This window comes from Pelophylax lessonae, assembly GCF_965119305.1.
Source record: "Pelophylax lessonae genome assembly, chromosome: 6".
NCBI classification, from domain to species: domain Eukaryota; kingdom Metazoa; phylum Chordata; class Amphibia; order Anura; family Ranidae; genus Pelophylax; species Pelophylax lessonae.
Genome location: NC_138773.1, coordinates 159,487,910 through 159,500,363, shown reverse-complemented (window position 1 = coordinate 159,500,363; position 12,454 = coordinate 159,487,910). Strand labels below are relative to the sequence as shown.

At 39.0% G+C, this 12,454-nt stretch overlaps 1 protein-coding gene across 2 annotated transcripts in view; it reads left to right on the top strand.

The window, feature by feature from the left end:
* The window catches only part of METTL22 (methyltransferase 22, Kin17 lysine), a 407,031-nt gene that overhangs the window by 147,389 nt on the left and 247,188 nt on the right, over positions 1-12,454 (top strand). Inside the window, exon 5 of one of the 2 annotated variants that reach the window (XM_082261014.1) lies at positions 5,144-5,230. The exons of the other annotated variant lie outside the window; for it this stretch is intronic. Within the exon in view, the coding sequence (XP_082117140.1) occupies positions 5,144-5,230 (87 nt within the window). The remainder of the gene's footprint in view (positions 1-5,143; positions 5,231-12,454) is intronic. 2 annotated transcript variants of the gene reach the window in all.

Below are 12,454 nucleotides of genomic sequence, written 5' to 3'. Positions count from 1 at the left end.
GTATTGTTTGCTGAATGATTACACTCTTTTGACTAAACATTACATTGTTGCATGTGGTGGTCTGATGTTCCTTGCGACATTTATTTTGCTCACTTGGTTAAATATGTTATATGCACAGCGCTGTATTGAATTTTAATATTTTTGAAATGATGCACATTTGTATATCCAATCAACTAAATCACATTTCAAATATGATACTCTCATCACTGAAAATATTTTTTCTTCTTGTATATGGATAAGAAAGCATGCTATTTTGTTTTGGTTCTCTTTAAAATGACAATTGGATAATGATTCTTGAATGCAAATTATTATCAAAAATGGTAAAATCTAGTCATAAGAGAAGCACAAGCATCTGTGTCATAAGTGTTGGCTTTTTTACATGATTTCTATGTTAAGTTACTTGCAGTAACTGTGCACCAGTGCTCCGTCCTACCTTAATTCAGTGGAGTAGGTTGAGCACTTTTATTGTATGTGTGTTTTTTTAAAATGGAAATTAACTCCTGAAATGATTATTTACCATGTTCTATAGGAAAAATGTGTTAAATGGTATTGTGTCTGAGCTGTACTCGGAAAATTTTACTTTTTGTCTAGAGTTCCTCCTGAAAAATAATAATGCACTTCTTTGTATGTAAGGGTGCCTAGGCACTCCTGTGCCTGCACACCTCAGGGATGTACTTTATATCTGCATTGTGTAATCTAAGGTACTGCTGCCTCTGACTGCTAGTCTCAGTAGATTTGGATTGAGATGTGGCAATGTCACTACTGTGCAGCTCGCTGTTCTTCTTGCTGGAGGCTGTGACCTTAAGAAGCAAAGGCCCACCTCTACCAAAACAGCCATCTCCATACAGAGACTGTTCAGAACAAGGTATGGTAATAGTAGAAATTTGCAGGAACGTGTCCTGCCAGTATATGGACTTTAATGGCACCCACATGAGAGGAACACAAATATTTATAAAAATATAACAATCTTTATTTACAACAATTATTTAAAAAACCCCATTGCGTGTACAAACTATATTAAAATCATGTAATATCAGGAGTTCTCATATAATACATAAACCCCAATTAAAACCACAACACAAACACCTCTCCCTTGTGGAGTGTATCCTATAACTTATAGATGGAGGTGTGCAGGTCCTCATCTGCTGGTCAACACGTTTTGCTAGATGCACAGCTTCCTCAGGACCAATTATATTGTGTATCTTTTTCTGCTAAATGCGATAAAACACTTCTTACTTATTGTATGTACATAGTTTGACATCCAAGAACAAAGTATTAACAACACTCACATATAACATGGCAGAACATCCATATGCTATTTAAGTCTGGTTGGCGGACAAAGGGGCTGAGCTCCTCATATGCAGTCAGACCACAGGTAATAACGGTAGTAAAATCCCGTCTCACAGACTAAACAACCTGAGCTGCTTGATAATGCTAACAGTCAATAATTAACATATTTTCTCCTCTTTTGTTTGATTTTGTTATTGCGGTACATTAAAACTGCTTTGTGTCATTAAGGTTATTCTTTTTGCATGCAAAATCCCCTCCATTTAGCATTGCATTAGGCATTTAGACTCAATCGGTTGACTTGCATAATTGATGCACAGAAGATGTATAAATAGGCTAAAGCTAAATACCAGTTATTGTTTTTTTTTTGTAAAGGAAATAAATTAGTGGTTGATTGAATCATGAAAAATCTGTAAAATAAAACCTTTTTATGGCACAATGTTGATGCTCTTTGGACTGAAATTTGAAGTGGATAATTGTACCGATTTAGAATGTCACACCAGCTGGTACAACCAAAATTATTCAAAAAGTACGACAGGCATGTCTGTAGTAATTTGTGGTGTTGAATAAACAATACTTATAGAGAAGTAGGAGTAATAATAGGTAATAATCAAAGTGTAATTCAAATAAAGATTGATAACTTGTGTTGAATACATGCAAGGAAAAGCTGGCATTCCAGTATAACAATGGAATGATAGTAGCGCTGAAACACTATATAAGAGTTCCTAAAATAGACAGTGGATGCCCACTAAATAAACAGTGTGGTAAAAACTTAGTCCTCACAGTCTTTAATTGACTAATACCATAAGTCTATTAACGGGTGAATATAAACATCAATCCTCCTTCCAGATCTTCAATAAACATGAAAGTCCAATGTTATTGACGGTAGTTGTTGGGTAAGTATTGCAAACCTCCGTGTAATCTGGTCGGGTCACCACAAATCCACCACCAAGTGCAGGGGGACAATAAGAAATGGCCACTCACCGGATAGATATGCTCACCTACTCTCATAAGTGAGCACCACTCGCATAATGATCACAAATCCACATGTCACCATAGGATAGGTTAAATCAAGCAAGAGATGGTTCCCAATCCAGTATAGTGTCCCTTTTTCTGCCAATGTCTCCCAAATATGTGGAAAATAAACAGATATCTCCACTAGTGCAATACGTCTCATAAAGCTTTATTCCAAAGTAAAACAACACATAATGCACTCACTTGTAGTTGGATAAATCACAGCATCTCTCATAAAGGCAGTATCGGGACCCCTTCTCCTCATCCGATATGGCTCCACGCCAGATCGGGTAGTTCCGGATGTCCTTTGCTGCCGTAAACTTCGATTGGGTGCGTCGTCTGGCCACGCACCCAATCGAAGTTTACGGCAGCAAAGGACATCCGGAACTACCCGATCTGGCGTGGAGCCATATCGGATGAGGAGAAGGGGTCCCGATACTGCCTTTATGAGAGATGCTGTGATTTATCCAACTACAAGTGAGTGCATTATGTGTTGTTTTACTTTGGAATAAAGCTTTATGAGACGTATTGCACTAGTGGAGATATCTGTTTATTTTCCACATATTTGGGAGACATTGGCAGAAAAAGGGACACTATACTGGATTGGGAACCATCTCTTGCTTGATTTAACCTATCCTATGGTGACATGTGGATTTGTGATCATTATGCGAGTGGTGCTCACTTATGAGAGTAGGTGAGCATATCTATCCGGTGAGTGGCCATTTCTTATTGTCCCCCTGCACTTGGTGGTGGATTTGTGGTGACCCGACCAGATTACACGGAGGTTTGCAATACTTACCCAACAACTACCGTCAATAACATTGGACTTTCATGTTTATTGAAGATCTGGAAGGAGGATTGATGTTTATATTCACCCGTTAATAGACTTATGGTATTAGTCAATTAAAGACTGTGAGGACTAAGTTTTTACCACACTGTTTATTTAGTGGGCATCCACTGTCTATTTTAGGAACTCTTATATAGTGTTTCAGCGCTACTATCATTCCATTGACATTGTTACCAAATATTTATATTTGTTCAAGTAGCAGCTTCAGGGTTATCATTTTATTTCCAGCAGGTGCTGGTGCATCCTAAAGCGCGGAGATAGTCACACAGTTTGGGCGGTAACTGAGGATTATTATTTTATCATTCCAGTATAACAGCATAAACAGACTTCCTTTAAAGGGTAACTCCACTTTCGTGGGAAATAAAAAAAAAAAGCAATATAGCGTATACAATTGCGACACAAATAATATTGTAATTGAATGTTATTAAAAATTACCTTTCCTTTTCAATCTGCAGCTGTTGTAATTTTCTGAAAATGCAATGCAATATGGCTATTTGGAGCTATTCTGTACACAGAATGTGTACTGACCACACCCCAGAAACATAATTTCCTGCTTGTGTGATTGGTTTACCAATTTTCCCAGAAATCTGCCTAAGATACAAGTCAGACTTCTGGCATCCCCTGCAACAAAAATGTCATTTTTGGTGGGATACTCCGAATAGGAACACGTCTAAAGGGATGCAGGCCCAGCAGCTTTCCTCATTAGTGCCCTGCAGCTGCCACAGCTGATAGATAATTTTGAAATCACTCCCATTTGACCCACTTAGTACAGAGGAACAAACAGGGATTTCTTCAGAATAACGAAAGGTAGGAATCTGCAACAAAGTTTGTTAAAGACCTTGTAATGTACATAGATCACTCAGACGGGAATGTTTTTTTCTCAACAAAAGTGGAGTTACGCTTTAATATAAGACAATAAAATAAAGCTGAAAAAACAGCCATAATTAAAGTAGCTAGCCTATAAACCCTCACATATACCCAGTGAAGTTAATAGCCTCAGATTAAAGACAGATTATCTGTTGGACTTTTTACATATATTTTGCTGGACTTTTTCATCTCATTTGTGACTATGATGTATATACCTTTTTAAACAATAAATTGTCACAAAGGGAATGCCCTAGGCTGGTGCGCCCTCTGTTTCTTCCTTTTTAGAGTTTCATTTGGGTTTTCCCTGACCTGTTGTGAGTGGCAGCACAGAGGATGTGGCGGCTGAATCAGTGGAGACATACATTTTCTATCAGCCATGTGGCAGCTTCTCAAGCGCAGGAGCAGCAGCTTCTCTTTTCTATACACTGTGTGTAAGCTGATGGGAAGAAAAGCACAACCCACATAGGCAGAGAAATGAAAAAACTTACAGAGCTGTGCTGTGAATAGACAAGCTCTCTGTTTAACTATCTCTAAGTCAGGGGTCTTCAAACTACGGCCCTTCAGCTGTTCAGGAACTACAATTCCCATCATGCCTAGTCATGTCTGTGAATGTCAGAGTTTTACAATGCCTCATGGGATGTGTAGTTTTGCAACAGCTTGAGGGCCGTAGTTTGAGGATCCCTGCTCTAAGTCCTTTCCCCGACACATTTTTAGTTGCTTTTATCTCCTCTGTCGAAGAACTTGTCAGAAGTTGTCACAGTATCTAGTACCTAAGTGACTAAAACTTGGGGGAAAGCCCCCAATATTATTATAACTACTGTGTATTTTTTGTCTCTCTTTGTGAATTTAGTGATGTTAGTTTTCAGAGACTAAAAAGTTTGTTTACTCAAGGCCTGGAGCATGTTCACTTTGGAAAAGAAATTATAATTTTGCAAGGGAATTTTTAGTGATCTTGCTGTATTTCCATAAAGAGTTTTAAATAAATTATTAAAGGGTTTTACTCTACTCTACTCTGTCTTCAAGCAATAGCAAGAATATTTGGTAATGATAGTTTGGAGAAAAAAATATTTCTTACTTATATGTTGCTTTGGTTTATTGATCTTTTCTTTCTTATTTTTTTTTTTTTAGATGTTGGCGATGATCTTCTAGAAATGTGTGAAAGAAATGTGGCCCTTAACAGATCCTTCATGGAACCAGCAGGAGGTAAACTATTCTGTCTAATCTCCAAAGCACTTAGGTTTGGATCATAGTAGATTAACCAAGATTTTAAAAACAATTCGGCTAATATTTGATTGTTGATAAAACTCATGCATAACAAAGTGCCTATTGGCTTCTAATTGGGGTTTCTTTTTGTCAGATCTATAATATGTTGAAATTTTTGGCTCAATTTCTGATCCAACCATTACAATATAAAATAATGAAAGCATGATCTTTAAGCTACAGTCACCATATTGCAAAATTAAGAATGCAGATATGGCAAAACATGCTTGTATTGTATACTTCAGAAATGATGACAGAATAGTTACATGGACTGTCTACATCCATTTAAAACTGAAACATTTATTTAGACATTTTAATATTAATGTTTTGTAACTTCAAATATAATATTTCAAATCCAGCAATATACCAAAGTATAGATGACTAATACTACGCAACACAGTTGTACTATAGAAAATCTAGCCATTTAGGAAATAGAACAAGCTTTGCAGTTGAACAGGGTATACTCTTAGAATAAGTACAGCAAACGGATGTACAGAAATATTATGCTTTCATTAAAAAATCCTTCTTCATCCGCTGTATCTTAGAGTGCCCTTTTTTAACTGCAGATAAACATAGCTTACTGCACTAATGCGGTGTACCATTAAACATAACTTGCATTCATTTGCTGTTTATATATTTTTTTATGTATTTTTATTGGAGGTTTTAGATTGAAAGTACAACAGCTCAGCAGTTAACACATGATCCAGTACAAATATGTTCTGTAAAAAGCTATATATGTAAAATTGTGATCCAAGAGTGGCCGGCAGCATACACTAAATAACATTTTGAACAGGGCATTTGGAAAAAACTCTAGTTCATTGGTGTGCAGTCGCTATAGCAAGCCTGTTAGACAATCTAGAGAGTTGTGATAAGCATCATGCATAGAGTTCTGTTAGCTGCGCAGCTGAGGTCTAGTGATCAAAATCTTAGATGCAAACTGTGGTATAAAAAATGAACTTAACTTTTTCAAACACACTAAAAATATAGGCATAAAAGGAACAAATGTAAGAACAATCTAGCACAGATAGTTGATGACTGTAGGTGTAAGAAAACTGGGGGCGGGGGTTAGAAGGATGTGGGAGGCCAGCTTGGCAAGCCAAGGTCAGTGATTGTCCCAGTTGAGATAGTTCTAATGAGGTTTTAAAAGTGAGAATTAAAACAAATCCAGGGGTCCCATACTCTTTCATACAAGTGTGTATAAGTCAAATGGATGTGGTCCACAGGTCTACTTCCAGTGGGATGCAAAAAGACATCTTTCAGTGGTCCGTATGTGTAGCAACAACTTCTAGAGTTTCTGCTCATATTGAGTGGTGGAAGCCCTAGTAAATAAATGGAAGGGTCAAGAGTTGATGTTTAGTTGTAGAGGAGAGTCTTCACTGTTTGCCAAAAAAGTTGGAGCTTAGGACAGGTCTAAATATATAAAAAAGAGTTCCAGTTTATATACATCTCCAGCAGTGGTCTGGGATGGTGGAGCTTAGGGTATGATTTTACACCATTCCACTATAGCAGTCATCATTAAATGGAGGCCCGTAGTCCGAGAATGGACCGCACGATGCTTCCGCCCGGACCGTCAGGCCGCTACCTATGAGCAGTCATTGGTTTGCTGGGACTAAGGGTGTCCCAGCAACTAGTGACGTCCCGTGGGTGCCTCCCGCTCCCCTGCTTCTGACTACTACTCCCGGATCTCACTCCCAGCTGGGCCGCGAGTTGGAGCGTGACATCACGTGCGCGCCCCTCCCCCTGCTGCTCGCAGCTCCTGGCTCTCACACCTTGCAAGGTTTATCTCGCATTTTCCTGCCTTCAGCTTGCTGACTCTTGTCCCAAAGGTATGTGGGGCATTTTAAAGGGATTGCTGATGAGAATATTTTATTAAGTGCAGACTGATGGGCATATTTTGTTAAGGGGCACACTGATGGGCACATTTTGTTGGGCCCCATTAGAGTGCCCCATAACCATTAGAGTGCCCCATAAAATAAAATATGCCCAATTATAGTGCCCCCTAACATAAAATGTGTCCATCAGAGTGCCCCTTATTTATTGTTAAGGGTCACGCTGATGGGCACATTTTATGTTAAGGGGCACTCTAATGGACATATTTGTTGTTAAGAGCAACGCTGATGGACACGTTTTGTTTTGCCCACCAGCGTACCCCTTAACATAAAATGTGCCCATCTCAACCCCCTAGCATAAAATGTGCCCATCAGTGTGCCCCTTATTTTATGCTAAGGGGCAAGCTGATGGGCATATTTTATGTTAAGGGTCATGCTGATGGGCACATTTTGTTCTACCCATCAGAGCGCCCCTAGCATAAAATGTGCCCATCAGCGTGCCCCTTATTTTATTAGACTTGAGATTCGGACCTCGGCCCAAAGAAAATTTTAGCGACCGGACCTCCTTGAAGTTTAATTCAATACCCCTGCTCTATAGTAAACGTTCTGTTTCGTTTGCATTCCCATTTAAACATGTAGTTATGTTTTGGACTGTGTCAGTGTGTGGGGGTCATTAGGATTTTTTACATACTATTTGCTGTAGGAGTATAAAGTGGATCCGAGAGTCGCTCATCTGAGATGAGGTGCAAAGTAATAATTTACCAAGTCCAGGAACTTTAGTCTCCCATGAGTTTTAGCTCTATCAGCCCTGTGTTTTTTATGATCCTTATTCTGGTTCAAATGCTGCTTTTTGCATTGACGTACCTCAATAGACCCAGTCTGTCAGGAATAGGGATGGGCCCAACGTCCCCTTGTTCAGTTCACACCAGAACTTTCAAACATTGCAAAAGTTCGGAACCGAATAACTAACCCCATTGAAGTCTATGGGACTCGAACTGTAAAAATGAAAAGTGCCTATTTTGAAGATTTATGTGCAAGTAATTAGGCATATGATGGTTAAGGGGGTCCGGGTACTGCCCTGGGGGACATGTATGAAAAACAAGTTTGAAAAAAACTGCATTTTTAAATGAGCAGTGATTTAACAATGCTTAAAGTGAAAGTGTCAAAATGAGAAATAATTATAAAAATAAAAAAATTCCTTTCAACATAGTGCCTGGGGGGGGGGGGGGCTCCCTAGTCTACCTATAAAGTGGCACATCTGTACTGTGTATAGAAGCTGTTGCAGAAATAATTGCATTTATAAAGCCAAAAAAATTACATTTTCCCTGCAAGCTTTCTTTTCTTCTTTCTTTCTTCTCTTTCTATTTTGTAAACATTGGCTTGGGGAGCAATTCTGTATGATGAGGCCACAATATAGTGCACTGGGAACAAAATTAGAGATTTTTTGGATAAATTCTGGTGTCTTTTCTGCAGACTTTGGATAGAAGTAATAGGTGTGGAAAAATTAGTCTTTGGGTGTCGAAGATGCCTTTACACCGTAACTCTATAGTGGTACTCTTGATGAAAGCAAGAATTGCCTTGCTGACAAAAATTGAAATAATATGCACCTGTCAAACAGGTGTTGAAAAATTGGTCTTTGGGTGTCTGTGGCGCCTTCACACCATAACCCTATAGATGTACTCTTAAAGAAAGCAAGAATTGACCTGTAACGGTACTCACCGTCACTGGGAGTGAAAGACAGATACTTAATGGTTTGGATTGCTTCAAGTGGGGCAGCAATATTTGTCAGCAATATCTCTCAAGAAATATGACGATTCAATCCCACTTTACACTGTGAGACCTATAGTCTGTTGCCATGAAGTCTGACTCCTAAATGATCATGGCAATACATAGATGTGTATTCCATGTACTTCAATGCAAGAGACGGACAGACTGTCATTGGCAGTCTTGTCCTATTGTTTGTTTTGAGGTGGGATGTGGATTGTGTTAAGTCTGCCTGTCCCATTGTTAAATGTTAATGAGCCCACATTGTTCTGTTCAGATGGCTAGATAATTTGTTCAGCTTAATTCTGTTTCTGTATACAGTTTCATCTGCATATGATAAAGTAATCAGGTAACCCCTGACCTGTGTGTGGTATTTTGATCAGGCGGGGGATGTACTCATGTGTGTATAAATTGAGTGTGAAACTGTTCAAAAAAGGAGAAGGTTTCAAAACTTGTACAAGCTAAGTTGTTGGCTAGCTTTGTATGAGGGCAGGTGGGAAAATCTGGTATATATGTTCATGACTGCAAGGAAGCCGTATACTGATGCAAGACCACAAGTACAATGTGGGTCAGTGGTTCCGTCACATAGCCTTGCTGTTAAAAATTGAAATGATATCCACCTGTCAAATACCTACAACACTAGGTAGTCTAGAAGTCTTGTAAACAAAAGGGAGGGGACAGCGCTCAAAAAATTAATTGTTAAAAGATCTCATAAAATATGTATGAAATTCTTAAAAAAGTATATAGTGCAATCCAACATATACCAAATAAACTCAATGCATCAATTCTTAATATATCACATTTCAATAAAGTGACCGTGCTTAGTGTCAAAGTCCATCTGAACAAAGTGACAGTCCATAAATTCAAAAGTAAAAAACATATAAATAGTCCTTATGTGCAAACATGCAAGTGCAAAGATAAGTGCTTGAAAGTGCTCAGATGTCTTATCAGGAGTGCTTCCTTTGATCGTGATGAAAGGAGAAGAAAAGGGAAATCCACCACCGGATGTACAGTGGGTACGGAAAGTATTCAGACCCCCTTAAATTTTTCACTCTTTGTTATATTGCAGCCATTTGCTAAAATCATTTAAGTTCATTCTTCTTCCTCATGAATGTACACATAGCACCCCATACTGACAGAAAAACACAGAATTGTTGACATTGTTGCAGATTTATTAAAAAAGAAAAACTGAAATATCACATGGTCCTAAGTATTCAGACCCTTTGCTCAGTATTTAGTAGAAGCCCCCTTTTGATCTAATACAGCCAGGAGTCTTTTTGGGATAGATGCAACAAGTCTTTCAAACCTGGATTTGGGGATCCTCTGCCATTCCTCCTTGCAGATCCTCTCCAGTTCTGTCAGGTTGGATGGTAAACGTTGGTGGACAGCCATTTTTAGGTCTCTCCAGAGATGCTCAATTGGGTTTAAGTCAGGGCTCTGGCTGGGCCATTCAAGAACAGTTACGGAGTTGTTGTGAAGCCACTCCTTCGTTATTTTAGCAGTGTGCTTAGGGTCATTGTCTTGTTGGAAGGTAAACCTTCGGCCCAGTCTGAGGTCCAGAGCACTCTGGAGAAGGTTTTTGTCCAGGATATCCCTGTACTTGGCCGCATTCATCTTTCCCTCGATTGCAACCAGTCGTCCTGTCCCTGCAGCTGAAAAACACCCCCACAGCATGATGCTGCCACCACCATGCTTCACTGTTGGGACTGTATTGGACAGGTGATGAGCAGTGCCTGGTTTTCTCCACACATACCGCTTAGAATTAAGGCCAAAAAGTTCTATTTTGGTCTCATCAGACCAGAGAATCTTATTTCTCACCATCTTGGAGTCCTTCAGGTGTTTTTTAGCAAACTCCATGCGGGCTTTCATGTGTCTTACACTGAGGAGAGGCTTCCGTCGGGCCACTCTGCCATAAAGCCCCGACTGGTGGAGGGCTGCAGTGATGGTTGACTTTCTACAACTTTCTCCCATCTCCTGACTGCATCTCTGGAGCTCAGCCACAGTGATCTTTGGGTTCTTCTTTACTTCTCTCACCAAGGCTCTTCTCCCCCGATAGCTCAGTTTGGCCGGAAGGCCAGCTCTAGGAAGGGTTCTGGTCGTCCCAAACGTCTTCCATTTGAGGATGATGGAGGCCACTGTGCTCTTAGGAACCTAAAGTGCAGCAGAAATCTTTTTGCAACCTTGGCCAAATCTGTGCCTTGCCACAATTCTGTCTCTGAGCTCTTCAGGCAGTTCCTTTGACCTCATGATTCTCATTTGCTCTGACATGCATTGTGATCTGGAAGGTCTTATATAGACAGGTGTGTGGCTTTCCTAATCAAGTCCAATCAGTATAATCAAACACAGCTGGACTCAAATGAAGGTGTAGAACCATCTCAAGGATGATCAGAAGAAATGGAAAGCACCTGAGTTAAATATATGAGTGTCACAGCAAAGGGTCTGAATACTTAGGACCATGTGATATTTCAGTTTTTCTTTTTTAATAAATCTGCAACAATGTCAACAATTCTGTGTTTTTCTGTCAGTATGGGGTGCTATGTGTACATTCATGAGGAAGAAGAATGAACTTAAATGATTTTAGCAAATGGCTGCAATATAACAAAGAGTGAAAAATTTAAGGGGGTCTGAATACTTTCCGTACCCACTGTATATCACACTTACCAGATGGCCCCTTGGGGTCTAGCATTGGTAAGTGGTATGCAGAATCCCAACAGTATGGATGTCGACTTCAGCTAGAATATGGATCTCTCCACTTAATCCGATCAGTGTATCGCCTTTAATACCTCTCCTCAGACCATAGCCACCCCAATCATAAAAAGAGAAATAAACTCCATGGTGTAGTATGTAATCGTTGTTTAATCAAAGAAAAATGGAGGCACTTATATCAGGTTAAGCATGGAAGGCAATACAGCATCGCTCGCTGGTTTGCGCTCCGGCTGCGTTCCAGGAACCGGCGTAATGCGTGGAACCGACCAGTTTCGTCAGCCTACGTGTGACGTCATCAGGGATCACGCATCATGCCGCAAAACGTCCCTATATATACCTCCAGATAGGATAGATCAGCCAATAAGGAAAAAGCTCCTAATTACCGAGCAAAAATGGGTGGAATTTATCATAAGCCCTCTAGTGGTAATGCAGTATACTCGTATAAGAATTTAATTCTCATACGTAGGTACGGATATATTGCGCCATCTAGTGGCCAGCAAGAAGAATACTAATTATTCACATTACCCATATTATTAGGAGATATTAGATTAAATTTTTATATATCCCTTCTGTGGTATATAGGTACGTATAATAAACATAAATTATAAATATACATAATACATACTAACCATAACTTTTATTCATATAAAACAAAGTTAATAATGATTTTATACATTTTTTATATACGTTTATTATTCCGAGTCTATTGTTAAATTTCATAAGTTTTATTCTAATTTATTAAAAATTATTAAAATGACGGTAAATTAATTAGAAACCCTTTAAAACTTTTATATATAGTAAAAAATATATACATTAAAAAATATATACATTAAAAACTATATATTATATATTATATTTTAAAGCTAAATTAATACCCGCG